Genomic DNA, 24020 nt, shown 5'->3' with positions numbered 1-24020 from the left:
AGCATTGGGCATAACAAGTACTTTATTACATTGTATAATTCCATCTTAAAACGCTTTTTAGAGCCAAGATTTGATTTTGCCTCTAAATAGTTGATTGAATACTGTCTCTAAATACGTGATTGAATGCAATCCTGTGTGTGATTATGAGAATATCTGACCGACACCGTAACAATAAGGGGTTAATAATTAGAATGTATTGATTTTTGCAGAGCTCGCAGCTGGCCAGGCAGGGAGCCAGACTGCCTCCCCTGGGCTGCACACAGGGCTGCTCTTCAAACACTGTGAGTGCTTATCTGCCACCCCCGGTACAAAATCCTCAGCAGGCAGAGGACTTGGATTTGTCTTGCAGTAACATGCAGTTACCATGAGAAGCCAATTCTTGCAAAGTCAGCACCTTGCTGCCAGTGTAGGCAGCGGGTTGTCCCAGCTCCTGCAGGAAACCGCTTACATCGACCACAGCAGTGCTGTGCTCGTGGCTGCAGGCACCCGGCAACCCTACAGGCTTGGGGAGGAGTGGCTGGAAAGCTGCCTGATGGAAAGGGACCTTGGTGTGCTGATGGACAGTCAGCTGAATATCAGCCAGCAGTGTGCCTGGGTGGCCAAGAAGGCCAGTGGCATCCTGGCTTGGATCAGGAACGGTGAGCAGGACTGGAAGTCATCTGCCCTGTACTCAGCACTGGTGAGGCCTCACCTCGAGTGCTGTGTTCAGTTTTGGGCACCTCAGTACAGGAAGGCCATGGAGGTGCTGGAGCAGGGCAAAGAAGGGCAACAAGGCTGGGGAAGGGCTTGGAGAATATGGCCCATGAGGAGAGACTGAAGGAACTGGGGCTGTTTAGGCTGGGGAAGAGGAGGCTGAGGGCAGACCTTATTGCTCTCTTCCATACCTGAAAGGCGATTGCAGCAGAGCGGGGTTGGTCTCTTCTCACTGGTGACAGGTGCCAGGACGAGGGGAAATGGCCTCAAGTTGTGCCAGGGGAGGTTTAGGTTGGATATCAGGAAACACTTCTTTACAGAAAGGGCTGTTCAGCACTGCCATGGGCTGCCCAGGGAGGTGGTGGAGTCACCATCCCTGGATGTGTTTACAAACATTTGGATGTGGTGCTCAGGGCCGTGATTTAGCGGAGGGCTGTTAGAGTTAGGGTAGGATGGCTGGGTTGTGGTTGGACTCGGTGATCTTTTCCAACCCGAGCCATTCTACGCTTCTACGGAGGTCTCCATCTGCAACACCCTACGGACCCCGTGTCTGCACGCCATTCCTGCCGGCCGTTGCATCCGAGGAGCGGCGCTCGGCTCAACTCGCGCAGCGCCGCACCGCCCGCTCTGCCCGCCCGCGCCGCCCGAGGTCGCAGAGCGGCGGGCGGGGCGCCATGGCGGCGGTGCTGCTGCTGGCCGCCGTCGTCGCGGTCGCCGTCGTCGCGTGGGTTTTGCGTCCTCCGAGCGATCCGAGCCGCCCCCCCTGCATCGGGAGCCGCGTGCCCTGCCTGGGGGCCGCCCTGCGCCTCGCCAGAGCGCCGCTGGACTTCATCGAGCGAGCCCGGGCTGAGGTGGGGCTGCGGGACGGGGCGTGGGGCGGGGAGCGGGCGGGTGGAACCGAGTTCGGTCCTGGCAGCCGGTACAGCACGGCGTGCAGGGACACAGAGATGAGCAGGGGCTGCGTGCAGCACCTCCACTGCGAGCACAGCTGAGGGAGCTGGGCTTGTTCAGCATGGAGAAAAGAAGGCTGCGGGGTGAATCATTGCAGCCTTCAGGACCTAAAGGGAACTTGCAAACAGGAGGGGAGTCAGCTCTTGGAAAGGGGAGAAAAAGCAGGACAAGGGGAAATGGTTTGAAATTGAGGGAGGGCAGATTTCAGTTGGATGTGAGGGGGAAGTTGTTTGCTGTGAGAGTGGTGAGGTGCTGGAACAGCTGCCCAGAGAGGCTGTGGATGCCCCGTCCATCCCTGGAGGTGTTCAAGGCCAGGTTGGATGGGGCCCTGGGCAGCCTGGGCTGCTCTGAAATGTGGAGGTTGGTGGCCCTGCCTGTGGTGGGGGGTTGGAGCTTCGTGATCCTTGAGGTCCCTTCCAACCCTGTCCATTCTGTGATTCTGAGAAAGAGACCTGGCATTCCTATGGAGAAGTGTGCTCAGGCTTGAACGCTCCATTGGTTCTGCCCTCATTTGCTAGCTCCTTTGATTAGCCTTACAAGAAACTTTCCAAAAAGAAAAAAAAAAAAAAAAAGAGTGTTAGTATTAGCAAAGCTTTAAACTAAGGAAAAATGCCTTTAGAGATGCAGGAAGGGGGACTGCTGGTTAGTAAAACATGGATTGAATGAGGTGGAATGGCAGCGTGGGTGCTTTGCTCCAGCAGCTGAGGGATGCAGCGATGTTCCCCCACTTCTTCAAACCCAGGTGTGCTGTGCTGTGTGGGATGCAGGGTGACTCAGCCACGGGGGGGTGCTGAGGGAGGGGATCTCATCTGCTCCCAGCCCTGCAGCTCTGGGTCCTCCCTGTGGGAGCTGCGGCATAACCCCACACCTTGCTTTGTTCCAGCATGGGCCCATCTTCACTGTGTGCGCCCTGGGGAAGAGGTTCACGTTTGTGACTGAGGATGAAGGAGCTGAAGTGTTTTTTACTTCGAAGGACCTCAATTTTGAGCAGGCAGTACAGCGAGTTGTTGAGAATGCAGGTAAAGGAGAGCTGCCTCTTAACAGAAATCACACCTACATGCCCAGCAGTGTTAAAGGCAACCCAGAGCCCCATGAGCACGTTACAAAATCCCGGGAAAATGGCATTCCTTCCTGAAGGTCCAGCATTGCTGTCTGCAACCCAGTTTGGGGTCAGAGGGGTGATAGAATCATGGAATCATAGAACTGCTCAAGTTGGAAAAGACCTCAAAGATCATGGAGTCCAACCACAACCCAGCCATCCTACCCCAACTCTAACAGCCCTCCGCTAAATCACAGCCCTGAGCACCACATCCAAATGTTTGTAAACACATCCAGGGATGGTGACTCAACACCTCCCTGGGCAGCCCATGGCAGTGCTGAACAGCCCTTTCTGTAAGAAGTGTTTCCTGAGATCCAACCTAAACTTCCCCTGGCACAACTTGAGGCCATTTCCCCTCATCCTGGCACCTGTCACCAGTGAGAAGAGACCAACCCCGCTCTGCTGCAATCACCTTTCAGGTACTGGAAGAGAGCAATAAGGTCTGCCCTCAGCCTCCTCTTCCCCAGCCTAAACAGCCCCAGTTCCTTCAGTCTCTCCTCACAGGCCATATTCTCCAAGCCCTTCCCCAGCCTTGTTGCCCTTCTTTGGACCTGCTCCAGCACCTCCATGGCCTTCCCGTACCCGAGGTGAAGCCTCACCAGTGCTGAGTACAGGGCAGATGACTTCCAGTCCTGCTCACCGTTCCTGATCCAAGCCAGGATGCCATTGGCCTTCTTGGCCACCCAGGCACACTGCTGGCTGATATTCAGCTGACTGTCCATCAGTACACCAAGGTCCCTTTCCATCAGGCATCTTTCCAGCCACTCCTCCCCAAGTCTGTAGGGTTGCCTGGGGTTGTTGTGACCAAATGCATGACCTGACACTTGGCCCTATTGAAACTCATGCAGTTTACTTTGCCCCATCGATCCAGTCTGTCCAAATCAACATGCTGCTGCTCCCATGCTATTCCACACAGTGGAGTGTTGGTGCAGGACAGGGCTGGGCTGCATGGGGATGACAAAGTGACAGTTCCAGGGTAGAGACCTCTACCTGGACCCTCCAGCCTTCCTATCCCAGCCAGACATGTCTGGTTGTACATAGCAGAGACCCCTGGAGTCACCTTGCTGAGCCTCTCCTTGCACAGCTGAGAGGACGTGCTGTAGCATGAAGACCCAAACCCTTTCTTCATTGATTTCATTTATTTTTCTTTTTTGATTCCACTGGCTTTGTAGAGTGTATCTGTCCAGCTGCAGGAGGCATGGCTGGCCGTGTGGGCACTGAAGAGCAGGCAGGAAGGTGCTGTGTGGATGGACAGAGGCAGAAGGGCTCACTGAAATGCTGGCAGGGCTGGGAGGGAGGCTGCAGGGAATCTCACTGCAGACAAATGAGGGTTAAGGCACTTCAGGCAGTCACAGATTACATGTGAGCATTTTCACTCTGCCCTTTGCTAGCTGCTTTACCTCCAACATGCTTCTCTTCCTTTTTGTCTGTAGTCTCTGTTCCCGCAGAAGCCTTCTATCAGAATCATGGCAAGCTGTACAGCATGATGAAGGGGAAAATGGGTCCCTCCAACGTGCACATGTTCACAGGCATGCTGTGTAAGGAGCTGCACGAGCACATGGCACACCTGGGCACTGCTGGCACAGGAGACCTCATGGAGCTGGTGAGGTGAGGACCTTCCCTGCATGTCTGCAGTGCATGGAGCACAGGTGGCACCAGGAAGCACGTGGAGCTCGGGCTCTCAGCCCTTTGTGGCACCAGCACAGCCCATGGGCCACCGCAGTCAGCAGTGCTGAGGGTGCACAGAGCTCCGCATGCTCTCCCATCCCTGGTGCAGCCCTGGGGAACTGAGCGTGCTATGGCCATGGCTGATCAAACCCAGGTCTGATTGGCCTGAAATGTAAAGAAGTGTTCGTGGATGATAAACTATAGGATCTGTAAGAGGCACCCATGGTAAATTTGTATTGAGTGTGACCTGTTCTTCTGGCTCTGCTGGATGAGGTGGGGTAGAAGAATTAGAATGCAGTGTCCTGGCTGAGTGTTACGTTGCTGGCTCAACGTTGCATCCATAGAACCAGCAGATGGCTCCATCTCCCCTGCGATCCGTAGGAAGGCAAGAAAGTGAGAGGCATTGGCTGAAATACAGGGTTAGAAATAGCTGGAACCAAGCAAAGACTGCCTGGTAAGGATTTTCTGGAGCACAGCAATCCAAGTGAAGCGGTCTGGGAAGGGAGCAAGGAGTCTGCAGGGTGATGGAGGAGCACAAAGGGCAGGGGTGAGACAGAAGGAAGGCAAACAAGCATTGTGCAGTCCAGCAGAGCTGCAGGTAGAGGAGGGATTGCTGTGGGGTCTGGTAGCAAAAAGGGCTGTGCGCTGCCCAGGAGGCCAACCTTGAAGAAGGTGGGTGGGTAATGGGAGCATGGGGACCTCAGTGCCACCACTCACGGTGCCAAATGCCCACTGATGGAACCTGGCTATACTCAGGGGCAGAGCCTGAGGTCTGTGTATCTCCCACCTCTGCTGAGATCTGTGAGAAGGGTCTGGCTGAGGTGCAGACCTTGTACCAGCACTTCTGTGCTGTGTGGTGCACGATGCTCACCTGCAGCTCAGTGCTGTGTCCTGAGCTCCATGTACTCCTCCTTCCCTGCCAGTCACTCATGGCCATCTTGTCCTTGCAGGCACGTCATGTATCCAGCAGTGGTGAACACTTTGTTTGGGAAAGGCATCTGCCCAACCAGCCAGAGCGAACTCAGGGAGTTTGAAAAACATTTTTGGAAGTACGATGAGGACTTTGAATATGCTTCTCAGATGCCAGAGTGCTTCCTGAGGTAATGGTAGAGTCTGTGCACGCAGTGTGCCCCATACAGGCACCTTGCTGGCTGTGATGTTAACACTCAAGGATCTTCTCCTGGAAGGGGACGTGCTGTCCTGCGGCAGGCTAGGCATGGACTCCGTTGCTGATTCAGAATGAAGACATTTATTGTAGGTGCTCACAACCACCCATCAAACCAACCCTGTGAGTTTTCAACACGTAGCTTTTGCCCCACAGATCAACCATTTTCTGAGGTTGTTGCATTGCTTGTTGCTGAGAGGTTGGCTGCATTATCTGCAGTCCGGTTGTCTCTGTAGGCTTTGGCTGGGAGGATACCCAGGAGGTTGCTATGCTTCCAAGAAGCAGCAGTAGATGCTGATGGACAGGGCTCGGGCTCTCAGCCTTTGGTGGCACCAGCACAGCCCATGGGCCACAGCTGCAGGGGCTTTATGGCTGCAGGGCTTTATGGCTCTGGCTGGAACTCATTACAGGCTGACACCTGTGCAAACCTCTTCCCCTCCTTTATTTTTTTTGTTCCAGCTGTGACTGATTTATTTCATTCTGATGTAAAGCAAAATGTTGCACAACAGCACAGATCACCTTTTATAAAAGGGAGTGAAATACAGGGCATGTGGGATACAGTACAATAAGGGGAAGAGGTGGATTATTCTTCTCCTTTTAAGAACCCATTTAGAATATGATAAGTGAAATGTGGCACAAACATCAGAGCTTCCATGCATGTCTTCAGGCATCTTCTTTTAGAGGTGCTTGTACTCCCTGGATTTCGTTGTTGGATTAAAAGCATTCTTTGGAAGAAGTAGAAAGTTCACACTTCTTGAGCCTGGTCTGGTGGTTGGCAACCCTGCACATAGCAGGGGGTTGAAACTAGGTGAGCATTGTGGTCCTTTTCTACCCAGGCCATTCTATGATTCTGTGGTTCTGTGACTTCACTGTGATGCTAAAGCCAAAACGCAGCTGGTACACTTCATCTTCCAGACCACTGTCAGTTGTTTTACTTAAATGTGCATTAAGCTTCCAGCTCAAATCCTAGCCCAACTTTGTGACCTCCAGCACTGAAATTCTTGCCATCAATCAAGCCTGAGAGGGTCAGCTTTACACCAGGCTGAAGAGCAAGAATGTATGTAACCAATTCCAGGCTGGAATTATTCAAGGCCAGGCTGGATGTGGCTCTGGGCAGCCTGGGCTGCTGGTTGGCGACCTGCACACAGCAGGGGGTTGGAACTGGATGAGCACTGTGGGCCTTTGCAACCCAGGCCATTCTATGATTCTGTGATCCTCATTAGCATTTTCTATAGCCAACTTTTGTAGCAGTATTTCCCATGCCTCATCACTGGCCACCTGTTTGTCCAGAATGCCTTTCAGTTTATCAATGAACTGCATGGAAGGTTCACCTTGCCCCTGCTTTATGCTGGTAAATGAACGGTGGTCTTACCTGCATCGGGGACCCTTGGAAAGGCACCAAGAGCTCTTTAGATTGATCTGAGGCCATAACATTCAGCTGTACTTGAGCTGTTATGGCAGCCTCAAGCAAGGCTTCTGTAGCAATGACTTGTAAAGGGTCCCCATTTGGTCTACCCAGATTCTGTTGCCTTTTTTGTGCAGATTCTCTCCAAAAGCCCATCCACATCATGTATTGAGTACTTGTTAAAATCAGTTGTGCTAAGCTCCTGTAATCACGAGGACAAAAAGTGTAGCTTTTCATCGTAGAGCTCAACAGACTCCTGGTATAGGGAGAGCCCAGCCCGAATTTAAGGACCACTTTTCCGAGCTCTGTTATTATTTGAAAGTTTGTACCTTCCCATCTCTCCTCTGGGACCCCTCTCTGTGCTTTCTCACACCTTTGCTTTTTGCTGCTGGTCTGGCACTGGGTTACACTGCTGCAGAGCTGACCTTGGGTAGAGGCAACCAGAAGCCAAGGAAAGAGCTTGCAGAGCTCTCAGGGCCACAGCAACACCTTGAGTACCTCGGAGTCACCTTCAGAGAGAAGTGGGGATGCTCTGAAAATGAGGCCTTTATTTACTCAGAGATTGATCAAAGGGATCCAAAACCAAAATGAAAACCTCAGGTGGAGTGACTGGAAATTCAGGACTCTCAACCGGGCTGCAGGCTGAGCCCTGGCCAAGGGAAGGGTTCAGTGCTGCTCCTCCATCAGCACAGTGCTGCTCCTCCATCAGCCATCAGCTGGCTGCTGCTATGGTGTTTTTGGAAGGAGACCAAGGAGTCCTTCTCATGCAAAAGGAAATGTTGGTTTGTGCTGCCTCAGTTAAGTGCTCCTTGCTTGTTGCTTTTCTTTACAGGAACTGGTCTAAATCCAAAAAATGGCTTCTAAAATTATTTGAGAAAGTAGTGTCAGATGCTGAAAGAACCAACCCTTCAGAGACCACATCCAAGGTAAACATCCGAGGCTCTGAAATGAGAGGACTTTGCTGTATAATCTGACTGAAGGAATGAAGGCACTATTTAAGTACTGGCAGAAATACACCAGATGGGTCAGCTTTTATAGATACACATTAAATTGTCCAGTTGTGCTGTTTCTTCCTTCCTAACCCTTACTTTTTGAGCACTGCTGCTCAGGGTAGTTTGTCTCCTACAGTTCCAAGACTTTAAGGTTCTGTGGGGAGTTTGAAGCCAAAGGGTTGGTGCTGTGACCCATCTGTGCTGGGTTCAGTGCTGCAGTTACAGTGAGCAGCTGAAGGAGAGGGAAAGGCCTCTTCATTGAAAGATGTTACATTAGATTAGGTTAGGTTAGATATGAGGAGGAAGTTTTTCAGGCAGAGGGTGGTGAGGCACTGGAACAGGTTGCCCAAGGAGGCTGTGGATGCCCCATCCCTGCAGGCATTCAAGGCCAGGCTGGATGTGGCTCTGGGCAGCCTGGGCTGCTGGTTGGCGACCTGCACACAGCAGGGGGTTGGAACTGGGTGAGCACTGTGGGCCTTTGCAACCCAGGCCATTCTATGTTCTGTGATTCTATGATTCTGTAATTCTATGATTCTATGATTCATTGCCTCTCGGGGGCACTGGGCTGTGCAATTTCAAAACCTTCCATGTACTATTTTTAAGCCTCGGTGTAGAGTGATTAGATCCTCCAGCAGCCAGATGAGCAGGAAAAAGGCAGATAAGTGGATTGGAAGGCAAGTACCCTGAATATTGCTTGTGTCAGAATGGTGATAAGTTGTCCTGCTGGTTATTCTCCTGTGCCATGGCAGGAGTGCTGCCGGTGTGGATGACAGGCTTGAGTGCAGGCTGGCCTGGGAGTTTCCATCTGCCACATGGTTATAAAACAGATCATTAAACAAACCATATTTTGGGGCAACTTTAAAAGCTTTACACGCCATGATTTCATAAAATACATCAGAATAATGGAAAGAGACAGAGGGGAGGAGAGAGGACGGCAGGAATGGGACGTGCAGGGGAGTCGGGGGCAGGGAGTAGGTGGGCAGGAACTTTTGCTCTATGCAAAAGCTGATGCTCAAACATTCTGCGGTTGCTGCAGCTGCAGGGAATGTCACACCATGAAGGCCACTGGTTGGGTCAGTAAGGAACACCCAGAGCTGGGACTGCTGGCACTCAGACCCCCGCTGATGGACCGTGGCAGGAGCAGCAAGAACATCATTGCTCCTCATCATGATGGTTCAGTCTGGGTTTTGGGCTCTTCAGAGGGCAGAAGTGGAGTGGGATTGACATAAGAAGTTTTTTCTTTGCTCCGCACACAAGCAATGATGGGAAGTGGGGGAATAAGACCCCCTGAAGGCACTGAGGGAATGGAGGTGGTGCACATACTCAGGGGGGCTCTCATGATGTGGGCTTCCCTGGGCCCTCTGCCTACAAGGGAGGCTCACTTCCTTTTAGCAGCTGTCACTGCTGTGCTTTGGGGCTGCTAACATCGTAACTAATGCTATTGCTTTGATGTTACCTCCTTGAATTCCACTAAGTCATCCCCTAAACTAAATCTTAATGTATTTAAAGGAATACTTTGCACTGTTTATTTATAACAGACACTGCTTCAGCACCTCATGGATAACTTGCAAGGAAAACATCTGGCTCCCAACTACGGTCTCCTGATGCTCTGGGCCTCCCAAGCAAATGCTGTGCCTGTGAGTACCTGGGTGGGAGCAAGGCCTTTCCTGCTTGGAAGCCTGCACTGGGGAGCACAGTGCTTAACTCACAGGTCACCATGCTGTGTGTATTCCAGGAAGGGATTAGCACACCCACGTACATCACCACAAATACACCCAGGTTGCAATGTCGCAGAGGCAGTGACAAGAAAAGTTTGTCCTGTGTTTTTCCTAGATTATAATGTCCTGCGTGGTAACGTTTTGGGAGCTATTAAGCTGTTAAGGTCAGAGTCGTAAGCTGTGAAAAGCATTTAACTTCATTTTGAAACACTGTGTTATTGTGAACACTGTATTTTAAATATTCTGTGTAGAGTGCATTGAAAGCATAAAATAGGGTAACTTGGCCCGTGTGTAAAACCAGTGATTGAGGTTGTTGTGCTGCAGGAGTGCAGCCATGAATTCAAGGCCAGGCTGGATGTGGCTCTGGGCAGCCTGGGCTGCTGGTTGGCGACCTGCACACAGCAGGGGGTTGGAACTGGAGGAGCACTGTGGGCCTTTGCAACCCAGGCCATTCTGGGATTCTGTTTCTATGAATGCCAGTGCTGTGTCAGGAGAAGAAAAGCAGCAGTTTGATGTTGCTGCCACTTCAGTTCTGTCTGTGTTGGGAATGGATTTGATGGATAATGATAGAGGCTGTGCTAATGAGATCAGTGTATCTAAAACAGCTGATTCTGACCAAAGCCTTTTACTGGAAGTGCTCAGATGAGAATTCCGTAGTGGCAGAGCCATCCTTTCTTTGCTGTGACTATGAAGCTCTTTCAGTTATGGTGCAGCTGTGATTTAGGAAAAGATGACGGTGAGATACTTTCCCATGTACTCCCAAAGGGTGTACCTGCAGCTTTTGTAGGTTGGCTAATACTGCAGCCTACCCTAAAGGGATGTGGTCCGTTTCAGTGGGGTTTCTGCAGATCCACGTGTCGGAATAAGGGAGAGGCACGGCCTGCTGCCTGTTATCAGGATAACTGGCATTCCTTCCATAATGCTATCATGACTTCCTTCTGTAATATTCAGCTCTAAATAGACCTGCAGATATTTCGCCGTTTCTCAGAATAGTCACAAGGCTCTGGTGAGTGGAATGAGGAAAAAAGGCCTTTCACCTTCCAAGGGGATGTTTGAGAAGAAGCCCTTTTATCCAAAACAGCTCCGCTGATTTAGTAATTCGTTTCAAGTAACCTCGTTACTTGAAATTAACGAGAGGATCCTGTGTTTCTAAGCTCAAAGCCATACCTACGTAATGTTCAGTGGAGATCTGTGCACAGCAGATGGGCAGACCTAATCTGCCAGGGTCTGAGCCCTTGGCTGTAGATCTGTATGGGAAGCACAGCTCCCCGTGTGCCCCAGCCACGAGAGGCACCTCCAAAAATTGTAGATGTTTTCTCTTTCCTCTCATAGCTACAAAGATGTTGTGATTCTGTTCTGTATTCCTGAGCTAAAATACTCTCATCTCTGTTTAGATTGCATTCTGGACCCTTGTTTTCATACTCTCTTATCCTGCTGTTTACAAGAAAGTCATGGAAGACCTGACTTCTGTTTTTGGCAACGCAGGTAATGATTCAGATCATGGCCTTTGGAACTCAGCATGGTGGCTCCACGTTGGCCCAGCACACAGCACAGTGGGCAGTGGCTGGGAATAGTGGTTGTGCTGATAAGGACACTACCAAAGCCATGAGGTCCAGCTCTGCCTGTTCAGCCTGTGCTCACGACTTATTTTTAAGCAAAAGCACTCTTGATGTTAGAGAAGGCAGAAGAGCCGTATGTCCTCGTCTCTTCATTCTACACCAATTATTTAGACCTAGTTTGTTTTTTCCATGCTTCGGTGGTAGGGTCAGATGAGATCTTTCGGTTCATTTTGGCCTCTTAGAATCACAGAACAACAGAACCATAGAGTCACCAAGGTTGGAAAAGACCTCCAAGGTCATCCAGCCCCCCTCCCACTCACCACAATACTTCCCACTCAACCACATCCCTCAGTAGCACATCTCCATGGCTCTGGGGCACCTCCAGGGGCACTGACCCACCGCATTGCTGGGCAGCCCATTCCTCTTCTGACCAATGCCATAACTACAGCTATCTTACTAAATTACTTTCAAAGGCTTTTCTTACCGATGTTGGACTCAAATTGTTCAGATCTTGCTCTCTTTATTCACTTGGAAATATAAAGGAAAGTTGTGGATGAAAACAATGTCCTGAAGGCTTGAGGATACTCTCAGAAGGTCCAAAGCCATACATATCACAGGTATCAAAACGAGTGTGAAATGGAGTTTTTACGTGGAGTCTTCTTCCTCATACCCCAACAGGTAAGGATGAAATAGAAGTCTCTGAAGAGGACCTGAGGAACCTCCCTTATGTGAAGTGGTGTGCTTTGGAAGCCATACGGCTGAGGTCTCCAGGTGCAATCACCAAGAAAGTAATAAAGCCAATAAGAATTCAGGTGAGCAATGGGGTGTTGGTTGGCTTTGGGTGGTGGGTGGGTTTGGTTTGGTTCTGGTTTGTTTTTTTTGTTTTGTTTTCTTTAGAGGATACTTTATGATTCTTCTAGAAAGGGCCCCTCTAATGGATGTAGATAAAACTAATAGGGATATTCCACAATCTTACGTGTGTGCTCTGTTTAGCATGACAGACTTAATAATCATTGTTAATTTAATCATTATTAATACAAGTGTAGCTTTGCTCCTCTTGCTCACAGTTGTACCTTCAGTGATAAATTGAAATTAAATTGAACTGAACTGGGAGATATTGCACCAAAGGAATAGGGAGTGGGAACCAGACCCAACAAATGTGTGAGAAAGGACCACAACGTTGTAACTGCTAAAGCTCCTCTTCTGTCTGTCCTCTTCACTGTCATGCAGATAAGAAAGAGCCTGCATTCAGGCCTCTGACAAATGAGTGTCTGAGGGAAAAACACTCTCCCTCTGCCCATTTAAGTAATGAAGTCCCATAGAGTCTGCTGTCCTACAAGGCTTTCTGTGAATTCCTTTTTGTTTTGAAGGAAGTGTTTAAGGAAAGATGCAGAAGGAATTAAATGACACAGTTACATCAAGATGTGGGAAAGATAGAAATGAGGTTTCTGTTACTTGCACTGCTGACAATCTGGACAAAAGGTGTCTTTCCACATTCTCCCCCAGTTGGGCCTCCCTGATGGGCGATGGGGCACAGCACAAAGCATCAGACATGATATGCTCACTGTGGCTTTGCCTTCATGAGCCCTCTGCCAGGAGCTTCTGCTGATGGAGGAGAATGTGAGTGGGGACTACTTTGTTAGCTGAACCTGTGATTTTCTCTTTGTTTTCTTGTCTCCCTCTCAGAGTTTCACCATCCCTGCAGGTGACATGCTGATGCTGTCTCCATATTGGCTGCACAGGAATCCGAAATATTTTCCCGACCCAGAAATGTTCAAACCTGTAAGATGTCCCTCATACTATGGGGATTTTGCAGTCTGATCTCCTGTTCCCCTGTTATACCACAAAAGCATCTGGACATGCTGGCTTCAGGTTGGGTGCTTTCCCTCCTCTGAGCGGGGTCCTCACGTGCAGATGTGTATGGGCAGAGGGCCCTGCAGGCACAGCCAGGACTTTCAGGTTCAGGTTGATGTGTCAGATAATACCATGCTACCTCATGTCACTCTGCTCCTGATTCACAGCCCAGTGTGGATGAACACCACTGACTTCACTGTTGAAACAACATCCAAGTACCCCCATTCCCTGGCTCTTGAACAGCTTATCTTTGTGTTTCTTTGTGGTTCTTTGGCCCTTCCAGTCAGATGATTTCTGGTGGGTATTAGCTCTGCTAATTTAGCAGCTCATCTCGAGTTTCTTGCTGATTATTCCACCCCAGGTGGCCGTGTGGGCAGGCTTGGAGCTGCTCTTTTTAGCACCATCCGCTATAGAACATTTGTCTTTTTTTAGAAATATATCAAGGAGTAATTGAAACAAAATTCCCCCTGTGGCCAGCTCTTCACCCATTCAAAATCCCTCTCAGCAGTTCCTGCCTCTCTGAAACCCCGCACAGAAACTCTGATGCAGCAGCTTATCTCTCTAGTAACACTTTATTGCTGAAAACAAGGTCACTTGTTTAGAAGTTCATTCCTTTTCCCATAGGAATAGGGCAGCTGCCCTTGGACATTGCTTTGTTTCATCACCTCTGAGATCTTCGTCCTGCTTTTAATGGATTTTGATTTCCATTTCACAGAGCTGAAGCTGTATAAAAATCCCAAATAAACAAAGATTCTGTCTTCAGGATGGGCTCCAGCAGAAGCGATAGCTGCAAAAAGCTTAGCAGGTGTTACTGGAAGGCTTTGCTGGAGTTGTGCTGAGCTCCTGGGGGCTGCTCTGCTTCTCACCCAGCGGTCAAGCAATGCACTTCTGCCAGTGTCAGTGCACCTCAGCTGCAGCCTGGCTGCTCTGCTGTTCCTTTCCTCCTGCAGTGGCTCAGGCAGGAACCAGGAGCCCTCTGGGTGCAGGGGCTCTTTTTGCTGCCATTGCCAAGAGTGTATTTTGTCACCCAGTAGCTCATCCCTGAGAATGGGGTGGTGTAATCTTTCCCTTCCCCTCGTGTGACATAAATGCACCTTGGGTTTGTTGGTGTGTAACCAGTGTGTAACAGAGGCTGTGGATGCCCCGTCCATCCCTGGAGGTGTTCAAGGCCAGGTTGGATGGGGCCCTGGGCAGCCTGGGCTGCTGTGAAATGTGGAGGTTGGTGGCCCTGCATGTAGTGGGGGGTTTGGAGCTTCGTGATCCTGGAGGTCCCTTCCAACCCCGGCCATTCTGTGATGCTGTGATTCTAACATGTGGGACGTGCTTTGTGGGGAGGCGCTGCCTGAAGCTCACGTCTTCAGTAACTCAAGCAGCAGGTTTAGAGAAATAGGGATGTTGAGGAAGATGCTTTTAGGGGTGATTTTGAAAACCTTTCCAGCATTTGGAGACGTCTCAGTGTGTTTCACATGGGACCCCTGCTTGTGTCCCTGAGTCACTGCTGGCTTTTGAGGCAGACTCCTACAGTACCAGGTTGAAGGCAAAAAATGGCATTAGTGCAATTTGGGATGGAGGATTAGCTGTTCAAGGTCATTTTTAGCCTGGAGAAATAAAGTTGAGCTTTATTTATATAAGTCTGATTTGGAAAAAAAAAAGTTTCTTCCCACAGGATCGTTGGAAAGAGGCAAATTTAGAGAAGAATGCTTTCTTGGACGGCTTTGTGGCATTTGGAGGAGGGAAGCATCAGTGTCCAGGAAGGTCAGTGAAACAGCTGGGGTTTATTTATTCCCAAACCCTGCAGAGAACAACCCTCCTGAGCTGGGCTCCTCTTACACTTGGAGATAGGCTGTTTTCATTATTTCGCTTTGTCAGTGCTCTGATGTTCAGCGCTATCTGGACCTTATTTAAATTAATTTGAAAGTGGTTTCTTTCCTGGAACAAAACAGGTGAAGCCACGATGTAAAAGCAGAATCTGAGACAAATGTCCCAAGGGATGCTGCTCAGTGAGAGCCAGCCTAACCCTGCTGCTGCTGAGGTTCCTTTACATCAAGGGAGAGTTGTTCCACTTACAAACATGCCAGCTTACAGACATGGGCTTTGAGGTACCATAAGGCACTTCCAAACAAAGAACATTTCCCTGCTCTGACACTCTCTATCCGTCCTCCGTGCCAGTGACATCTTTGCTAATCTTCAAGTGTCTTAAATGGTTCCTCTCTGTTTAAAGCCCTTGCATTTGCATTACGGCCCACACAACTGTATGATAGCTTAAATTGCAGATCCTGCCTCTCTTCCTTCCTCCAGCAATGCCAGCCTCAGTGCTTCCTGCATTCCTTCTGCTGTTTTCTCTGTGGTCCCTCTTCCTGGAATGAGTCCCAAGGAACCAGCTGCTCCACGTTTCTGTGTTAAAACATCCCTTTGCTCATTTCTCTGCCTTCAAAACCCAATCTTCTTTAGGCAGCAAATAACCAAGAATCCTTAAGAGAAGTCAGTTCAGTGCAAGAATCCTATGTGGAGCAAGGAAACCAGAGGGTGTTGTAAGGGAACCCTGTTCTTGAGTCTGCACCCTGTATCAGGCTGGACATGAGCATCAGATAGACTTTGTGGAGGCATTGCACACATAAGCAATGTGAGTAAAACTGTTCAGGCTTGGCAGAGAAAAGTGCCCACTCACTGCTGTACCTCCCCAGCTTGTACAGCGTTCCTGAGCTGAATGTGAGCACAGCCTCATTGGCAGCAAAGGCAACAGCCGTGTTCACAGCAGGCACCCACAGGTCCACAGCATGCTGCCTCTGCTTGCTTATACACACGGACCTTTGTCTTTGATCTGGCTATTCTCTGGGCTCTGATAGTATCTCTAAAGTAAGTCTGTGGTGAAAACGAAAATGATAGTGTATCTGTATGGGCAATAGGTGGAGAATCACTTCTGATGGATGCAGTCCTTTCAGCCCCTTGGCCACCTCCACATCTTTTAGTAGTAATTCTGAGAGAGTAACGTGGTGGCCCTGGAAGAAAGGAAATCGAATCAAGGATGTATCTGGATCCCAGGTTGCAGATTTCCATGGTATAACTGAATCAAATAATGGTATTTCAAGTTTAAGATGAGTTTTCATTTAATTCACTGCTGGCATTTGTAAATGAAGTGCACCAAACATTTCGTTTTACTCCACGCATTGCAAAAGCTCATCATGAAATTAAAAGCTAATGCAATCAAACTGAAAGCTAGAAAATAACTTGTTAAATATCCTAGCAAAGGGATGTGGGAAAAGCTCCTAGAAAACCATTTCTGAACCTAAGGGAAGGGTTTGATGTCACTGAATCTGCAATGGGACTTCTGTCTGACCAGGAGAGCTCTGCGGGTGCAGCTGTGCTTATCTCACATGGATCTGTCTGTTGTCTCTGATTATGAACCCTTCAGCACAAGAGGTGTCATTTCATTCTCAGGCTCTGTTTGCTGCAGGATCTCAATGCCTGGGTCCCAGCATCACACAAGTATGTAGCAATGTGCTGGGGACAGAAATCCAGAAAGTGCATCTCCTCCTTGGCACTAAATAGAACAGGATTCAGAGTTTTTAGAGGAAGGCTGCTCACCCGAGAATATGAAAGACAAGTGGGAACTAAAGGGCATTCTGCTGCATGAGAGCTCATGGATTCAGACTGGGATGTGGCCAGGAGGAGGGGGGACCTCAGCCGTCTGTTAGCATCCCTGTGCCTCAGCATCTCTGCAGACAGGAAGAACAGCAGCCTGTTTGCAACAGCACTTTGCAGTCTCATGGTGGGATGCAGAGGCAGGACTTCAGGCACCAGCAGCACCAAGCAAGCAGTGCAGGACTGCAAGGAACCCACCTTTGCACAGTGCTGCTGGCATGGAGTTTGGGCTAGGAAGTCCTGCCTGACCTGAGCTCATTTCCATTCAAGTATCTCTGCTCTGCATTCCTCTGAGCTCAAGGTCACCAAAAGCAGCCTATCTCAAGGTACTGCAATGTGAAATCACAGGGGTAATTTGGTTCTCAAGCTATGTCAAAGCAAGCAAGCATCTTCTCACTGCAGAGTGCTGGGCAGTGCAGAGTGCAGATCTGAATGGTTCTGCAGGAGCTTTCTTGGGTCCCACGGGGCTTATTAGCTTCCTCTTCACACCTACCAGGCCAAAGCCGGGCTGACGCTGTGTGCAGTCATGCGCTCTTCTCCCCAGTGAGTTTCCCAATAGCTGTTTTATCCAGCAGTTCTCACATATTGGAAAATAAACTGTGTGGAAGAGCAAGGTAATATTACTATTTTAAGCAGCTCTTTAAGACGTATGTCTGACTTCTGCAATGAGTAATCCCATGAGCTGGCATAGGTAGACGCTGGTGGCTGAACGGAGGATGTTCTTGTACATACCAGCATTTAAAAATAATAGCTGGGAAGAGTTCACCTGCAGTAACTGCTGCAATGTGACTGACTGAGAGCTTTCTGAGCATGTTGCAGACACAAACCCGTGCCCTTGGGTTTATCCTGCATTTGAACGCTGACGCACTGAGCACCAACTCCTGCTGTCACATCTACTCTGATGTCACTGGGCTCCCAGCTGTATGACACAACTTTATATAGCACAATTAGTCATAGAGCCTCTTCTATATTTGACTGTCTGCTCAGTCCTAGGAAGTTATTTCAAACCAGTAAGTCTTAGAAGAACATCAATGTTTACACAGTGGAAAAAACCCTAATGCCAGGGAGTTGTTCTGAAATGGGGTGTCAGAGGGTACGGCTGCTCTGAAGTGTCAGCAGGCAGAAGGGCAGCCACCATGTTTGCATGCTTCACTGGACAGCATTTTTTCCTACTGAAGATAAATGCACACTGAGGCATGGAATGCAGGATGTGCAAGAGGCAGCATGCTGCTTGTCTGATAACACGTGTGAGCTGCAGGATGGACGCCCAGTGCTCTTCTCCCTTCTCTTGCAGATGGTTTGCTATCATGGAAATCCAGTTGTTCGTTGTGCTGTTCCTGTACAAATACCAGTTTGTGCTTTTGGATGCAGTACCAAAGGAGGTAAAAGATCTGTGCCTTTTTCTGGCATTCCGCATCTTTAAATCCTTCATTCACTGGGCTCAGCTGAACAACCGTTCTCAACTGAGTTTATGTATAATGAAGCAGATTGCTTTGAGGAGCATTTAAAAACATATAATCAATAATTTGATCTTAATTTTTATTCAGGAAACACAGAGTAACTCCAGCAATGCAATGGGACTGTGATGTCTATACAAGTGCACCTATGAGAGTATTTTATCTCAACATTGCCTAAACATTACAGGAGGTTTTACGATTTCTGCCACTCGCAGCAGCAATGAATATGCAGTTAGGTGATCAGTACTTGAAGCAGACGTTAAATGAGGGCAGCATTTTAGGGACGTGGCTCAGTGGGCATAATGGTGATGGGCTGACAGCTGGGCTAGCTGACCTTAGAGGTCTTTTCCAACCTTAATGATTCTGTGATTCTATCATTACCTGTGCTCTTCTGCTCCATATTGACTGGGGGAAGAAAACCAAATAAGATCATAGAATCACAGAATGGCCTGGGTTGCAAAGGCCCACAGTGCTCCTCTGATTCCAACCCCCTGCTATGTGCAGGTCGCCAACCAGCAGCCCAGGCTGCCCAGAGCCACATCCAGCCTGGCCTTGAATGCCTGCAGGGATGGGGCATCCACAGCCTCCTTGGGCAACCTGTTCCACTGCCTCACCACCCTCTGGCTGAAAAACTTCCTCCTCATATCCAACCTAAACCTCCCCTGGCTCACTTTAAAGCCATTCCCCCTTGTCCTATCTCTATCCACCCTCGTAAACAGCTGTTCCCCCTCCTGTTTATCTGCTCTCTTCGAATATTGGAATAGGGAAAGAGTAAAGGAATAACCATGACACAGAGGGGTTTTATTGTAAAGAAAGTGTGGCATAATCACGTCTTTCAGCTGTAATTCCCTTCCTCATTTGCACAATGACCCTCTCCAAAAACCATGGTTCCTCACAAACCTGCAGTGAAGAGAAGCTGCCTGCTGTCACAGCCTGAACAGGGACACATGCCCTGCATGAACTGGAAAAGAGAAGAGGAAGGAGTTAAAAGTGGCCTGGGCTTTGTGACATTGTCCTTTAGGCTGGAAGTTGAAGAATCCTTGAAGAATGTGAGAGGTTGATCTCAAGCAGTAGTAGACAGCCCACCCACACTAAGGAGGAAGGTTGGCTCTTCCTGACTGGTGCTGTGCTGCATGCCTGGGGCTGACTGTACGTCTTCACCCACCCAGGCAATTATGGTGGTGAATATGCTCCAAACCAGTAGGGTTTTTAAGATCTCATGTCCTCCCCAGCCACAGGAACTGGACTAAAGTAAAAAGTAAAGCCCTATTCAACTACTCCAGTGGAGCCAAGAAATATTCTCAGCATTTGGTCTTGTTTCTAAGACAAAAGCTCTAAGAATATGTTTATGTATTAATATTAAAGCAAGATGATAGTTCCATTAACTGAACTGAAGTGTTTCTGTCAATCTCTTTGCAGAGCCCTTTGCATTTGGTGGGGACACAGCAACCCCTGACACCATTCCGGGTCCAGTATAAAGGCTGGGAATGAAGGGAGCCCAGTACTGACTTGCCTTTCTTTGCCTGGATGAATGGACTGCTGAGCTGCTTCTCTGCTCTTCGTATTCAAACAAGTTCTCTGCTGTTACAGTTCTTAATTCCAACTTTACATTGTGTACATACTCTGTGTTGCAATAAGCCATGACAACACAGTCTTATCTATGGTCTTCTTCCCAATTGCCTACCTCCTAGTATTAAAATATCAAGCTCTCCTGCCAAATTAGTCACAGTCTAACTGATATGCTAACCTCACCAACCAGACATTCAGGACAAAAAACTGCTGTGTCTGAAAATCCTGCGTGGAAGTGTTGCCAGAGACAGCAGAAAAGCAGGTTCCTGCTTGCTGTAGGTATCTTCAAGCCAAGGCCAAAGCTGCAAGCATGAGAAACAGCTGTGGTGCTGTTCCACTGGAGCACCTTGCATTGCTGCTGAGTTTGATTTGCTCAGCACTGGTCCTGGCATGGATACACAGTGAAAGCTCGATGGTGGTGCTTGGCTGCAGTGCAGAGTGATGGCAAGAAACACCACTGCTCTTCATTAGTTTGGTGGTCTAGAATTGAGAACCTTTTATTTTTAACATGATTTACAGAACGCATTAATAAATCTAAAACTATTCAATTCTATGAAGAGTATCTGGTAAACGTTGTTCAAGGCAACTCTCAAGTAAATAAGTTCAGATACCAACACTTTAACTGCTGTCAGATTTCATATACAATAATAGCAGATATATTTTTAGTCTTCTAAGTAAAGATTATTCATCATTTTATAAGTGCTTGCAAAAAAAAAAAACAACCATCCAAATGGCCTTTTGGCAGTGGTAGGTATGGGAATAACATCCATAGGAAAATAACACATGGTATAATTCATTAAATGGTTGGATTATCTCAGTCACGATACTACAATTTAACAATACCTGCTCTTGACAGCCAGAGAAGCCAAAAAAGAATGTGAATTAAAGTGGCTTAGTGACTCTCCCTCTGAAATCCTAGCACTGTGTGACTGCTCTGCTGACAGTCCATACTTTCCTAGGCAGGAAAAACCATGTGGGGTGGGTTAGTAAAGTAGTGTGGTAGTCAGGTGATAGAGCTGAATGGGATCTTCTACCTGGAAATAATTCAGAAGCTTCTGGGGGAGGGAAGTATAGCACTATACCACTGGGACAGGGTTAAGCAAATATTGAAAGGTCATGGAAAGGCCAGGTTGGATGACTCCCACCACAGAAGGCATCCCACTGCCACCAGGCATTTTTGATGCTTTTGAGAAAGGTAGAAATACTTTCATATTTTCACTGCAATGATAATAGAATCACAGAATCACAGAATGGCTTGGGTTGGAAGGGACCTCAAGGATCACGAAGCTCCAACCCCCCACCACAGGCAGGGCCACCAACCTCCACATTTCAGAGCAGCCCAGGCTGCCCAGGGCCCCATCCAACCTGGCCTTGAACACCTCCAGGGATGGACGGGGCATCCACAGCCTCTCTGGGCAGCTGTTCCAGCACCTCACCACTCTCACAGCAAACAACTTCCCCCTCACATCCAACCTCAGTCTTCCCTCCCTCAATGTCAAACCATTTCCCCTTGTCCTGCTGTTATCTCCCGTTTCCAAGAGCTGACTCCCCTCATCTTTGTAGGCTCCCTTTAGGTCCTGAAGGCTGCAATGATTCACCCCGCAGCCTTCTCTTCTCCATGCTGAACAAGCCCAGCTCCCTCAGCCTGTGCTCGTAGTGGAGGTGCTGCAGCCCTCTGATCATCTTTGTGGCTCCTCTGGACCCTCAATAAATCAGTGGAAATTCAATATTTGGCAGAAGACTCAAAACATTTTCTATTAAAATTGTTGAACTGCTGCAAGTGAGTCCTCTCCAGTCAGCAGAGTGAGAAGATAACCCTTCATATCAGCAGCCGCCTCCTGGAGTAATTGCAGCTTCTTTTATGTCTTTCCTGTAATGAGCCTCACTGCCTGCCTCTTGTCTGTGCTTAGCAGTCAAGTACTTGGAGTGGTCTCTCTCGGCATTAGTGGTGGTATCCGACCTTTTCTGTGCTGCTGATTATCACAGAAACCAGAGGTTTGTGTGCCTCCTGCAAAGAGATTACTGGGAACGAAAAGATAGGGCTGTGGCCATTGAGAGCTAAGCTAAAAATAATTACTTCCCTTCAGAAAGAAATGCAGCTAAACGCTGTAGTTCTATGTCGTGCTTAAACACTGTGCTGACAAAACTCAAATACGTGTTTTGCTTTCAGCAAATACTTAATTGATTTGCAGAATAAGAATGGATTTCAATTCAAGCACATGCTAAAGCACTTCCCTGTGCCAGTCCCACTGCCCTAGCTGCTAACCTGCTCACAGTCACTCCTGGTGGTTGTGTTGTAATTTTAGGGCTAGATAAGGATTAGTGGAAATACCGAGGTAGCTTTGCTCATTTCAGGTGAAATTGGCTAACATGAAGGCTTCCAGGAAAAGTATTTCTTTTAAAAGCACAGTTATAGCATAAAACAGTAGGCTTCATTGGCAGCAAGCATCTTTCCCAGTTATTTGGTGCATTCTAAATGTCTGGCTCATCACATGGCAAAAAGACTGCCTCTCCACTGGTACACAGTGGAAGGGGAATTAGGCACAGGAAAGGCATTCAAAAGATAGCGAGCGTTGGATTGAAGCAACCAAGGAGAAGCTTTCATCGTGTGGCCATTCTGAATGACATTGGGCATGTGACTGATGGGCACAACGTGACTTACTGTTTTCACTTTGATCATAAAATTACTAGGAATGGCTTAATGGAGTTATAAATATCTTGTTTCCATGAGAGTCCTGGGAGAGTAATTATAGCACTGAAGTCTTTACAAAGATAGAGCCTTTATACAATGATATTATCTAAGGACTGCAATGGATGTGGCTGGGGATTCTGCATTCTGTGTGCAGCTCAGCTATTGACTCAGTGCACTCTTTGGGCAAATCACTTCATCCTTCTGTGACTGTGTTGTCTCATCCATACAGTGGGGTAATGATAACGACTGCTGCGAACTCAATGAATTGTAAGTTGCATTACTCATACTCAGCAAAGCCTGCTTATAGGTAGTGATGGATGTCTGCAAGACTTTGGTTGAGCTATGTGCTTTCCTTAATTGTACCAGCCGTATGTTACTGAGAATCCACATTACTCTACTTATAGTAATGAGAATCAGAATAAATACTTCGTATCTCTTAGTTCACACTTCTTAGGATGCTATGTAACAGTTGGATCCTGGACAACTTCAGGAATGTTTTGTCTTTCGTTGGGCTCCAAAGACTTTGGGGTGTTTCTTGCTGAGTAGAAGTACAACCTGCTTGCATAAACCAGCCCCTTGGTAGGAGTGTTATCTAGAAGGGTGTCCAGCACGTACCTGTGAGAAAATAATTACACTTACACTCTAACTTTTTGCAGTTCTATCAGGCTTTTCTACTTGTGTGCTGTTTTCAAGGCCAGGTTGGATGGGGCCCTGGGCAGCCTGGGCTGCTCTGAAATGTGGAGGTTGGTGGCCCTGCCTGTGGTGGGGGGTTGGAGCTTCATGATCCTTGAGGTCCCTTCCAACCCAAGCCAGTCTGTGATTCTGTGATTCACTGCATTAGGAGATAGATACATAATCTTTCCCAAGTACCAAGTGGAGTGTTGGGGTAATACAAATACAGAAAGAGTATGAGCAAGTATGGTGCAACTCCTATTGTTCCATCTTTGCGGCTTTGAAACAAACAAGTCTGGGAGCAGGAGGAAACAACAGACAACAGGGCCTGATCCAATGGGTACTGTGTCTGAAAGGGACGAGTGAGCCTGCAATGTGAAAATGAGCTGTGCTGGAGAGGAGATACTGCGTCCTCCACTGAGAATGCTGTAACCACAACGGCTGTGATTCCAAAGGCCATTGATAACTATGAAGGAGCTCAGAGTTGAATCTGATTGATGAAAATGTTTGTAAGCCTGTCAAGACTTGGAGTCAATTTGTTCACCTTAATAAAGTGAAAGCTCAGAAGTGTCTTCTCTATTCCCGAACAAAATGAAGTCCTGTAATGGATGGGCCTTTGGAGCTTGCTGTACCTTTCTGCAGTGGATTGAAGTGAAATCTAGCAGATTGCTACCTGAGAAAAAAATGCAGATCAGAAAAGGGAGCTGTTTTTCCAAGGACTGACATTACATTTATATATCAATAATTCTGAAAACAAAATTGCATGTTTTTCTGAAATAAAAGCCTTTTATCTGCTGTCTGTGCACTGGAGTGGAGAGAGGTGGGAAAGGCAACCTGATTACTTCTGCAGAGTCTGCAGAACATGTATTGAAAGATTCTCTATG

The 24020-nt window shown here is 48.2% G+C and overlaps 1 protein-coding gene across 4 annotated transcripts; it reads left to right on the top strand.

Moving 5' to 3' along the window:
- The first annotated feature begins 1337 nt into the window (after positions 1–1337).
- Positions 1338–23584, top strand: CYP39A1 (cytochrome P450 family 39 subfamily A member 1). 4 transcript variants are annotated; one of them, XM_031604933.2, is made up of 12 exons: positions 1338–1544; positions 2528–2663; positions 4177–4351; positions 5362–5511; positions 7814–7907; positions 9512–9610; positions 11086–11176; positions 11929–12062; positions 12937–13032; positions 14771–14859; positions 18041–18128; positions 19623–23584. In XM_031604933.2, the coding sequence occupies exons 1-12, from the start codon at positions 1368–1370 to the stop codon at positions 19692–19694; spliced, it is 1401 nt and encodes a 466-aa protein (XP_031460793.2). In that variant the 5' UTR covers positions 1338–1367; the 3' UTR covers positions 19695–23584. The 4 variants fall into 4 exon arrangements, with proteins under 4 accessions (XP_031460793.2, XP_089992788.1, XP_089992787.1 ...); XM_090136662.1 differs by lacking the exon at positions 14771–14859; XM_090136661.1 differs by lacking the exon at positions 18041–18128.
- The last annotated feature ends 436 nt before the right edge of the window (positions 23585–24020 follow it).

Source organism: Phasianus colchicus, chromosome 2 (genome assembly GCF_987193195.1).
Source record: "Phasianus colchicus chromosome 2, bPhaCol1.hap1.1, whole genome shotgun sequence".
In the NCBI taxonomy this organism is placed as follows: domain Eukaryota; kingdom Metazoa; phylum Chordata; class Aves; order Galliformes; family Phasianidae; genus Phasianus; species Phasianus colchicus.
This window is presented reverse-complemented; position numbering and strand designations above follow the sequence as displayed.

Excerpts from the sequence above, each read along its gene's own strand:
- CYP39A1 (XM_031604933.2), top strand. The coding sequence starts at position 1,368 with ATGGCGGCGGTGCTGCTGCTGGCCGCCGTCGTCGCGGTCGCCGTCGTC. Across the intron at positions 5,512-7,813 it reads ATGCCAGAGTGCTTCCTGAG|GAACTGGTCTAAATCCAAAA; the intron begins GTAATGGTAGAG and ends TTTTCTTTACAG. Across the intron at positions 13,033-14,770 it reads ACCCAGAAATGTTCAAACCT|GATCGTTGGAAAGAGGCAAA; the intron begins GTAAGATGTCCC and ends TTCTTCCCACAG.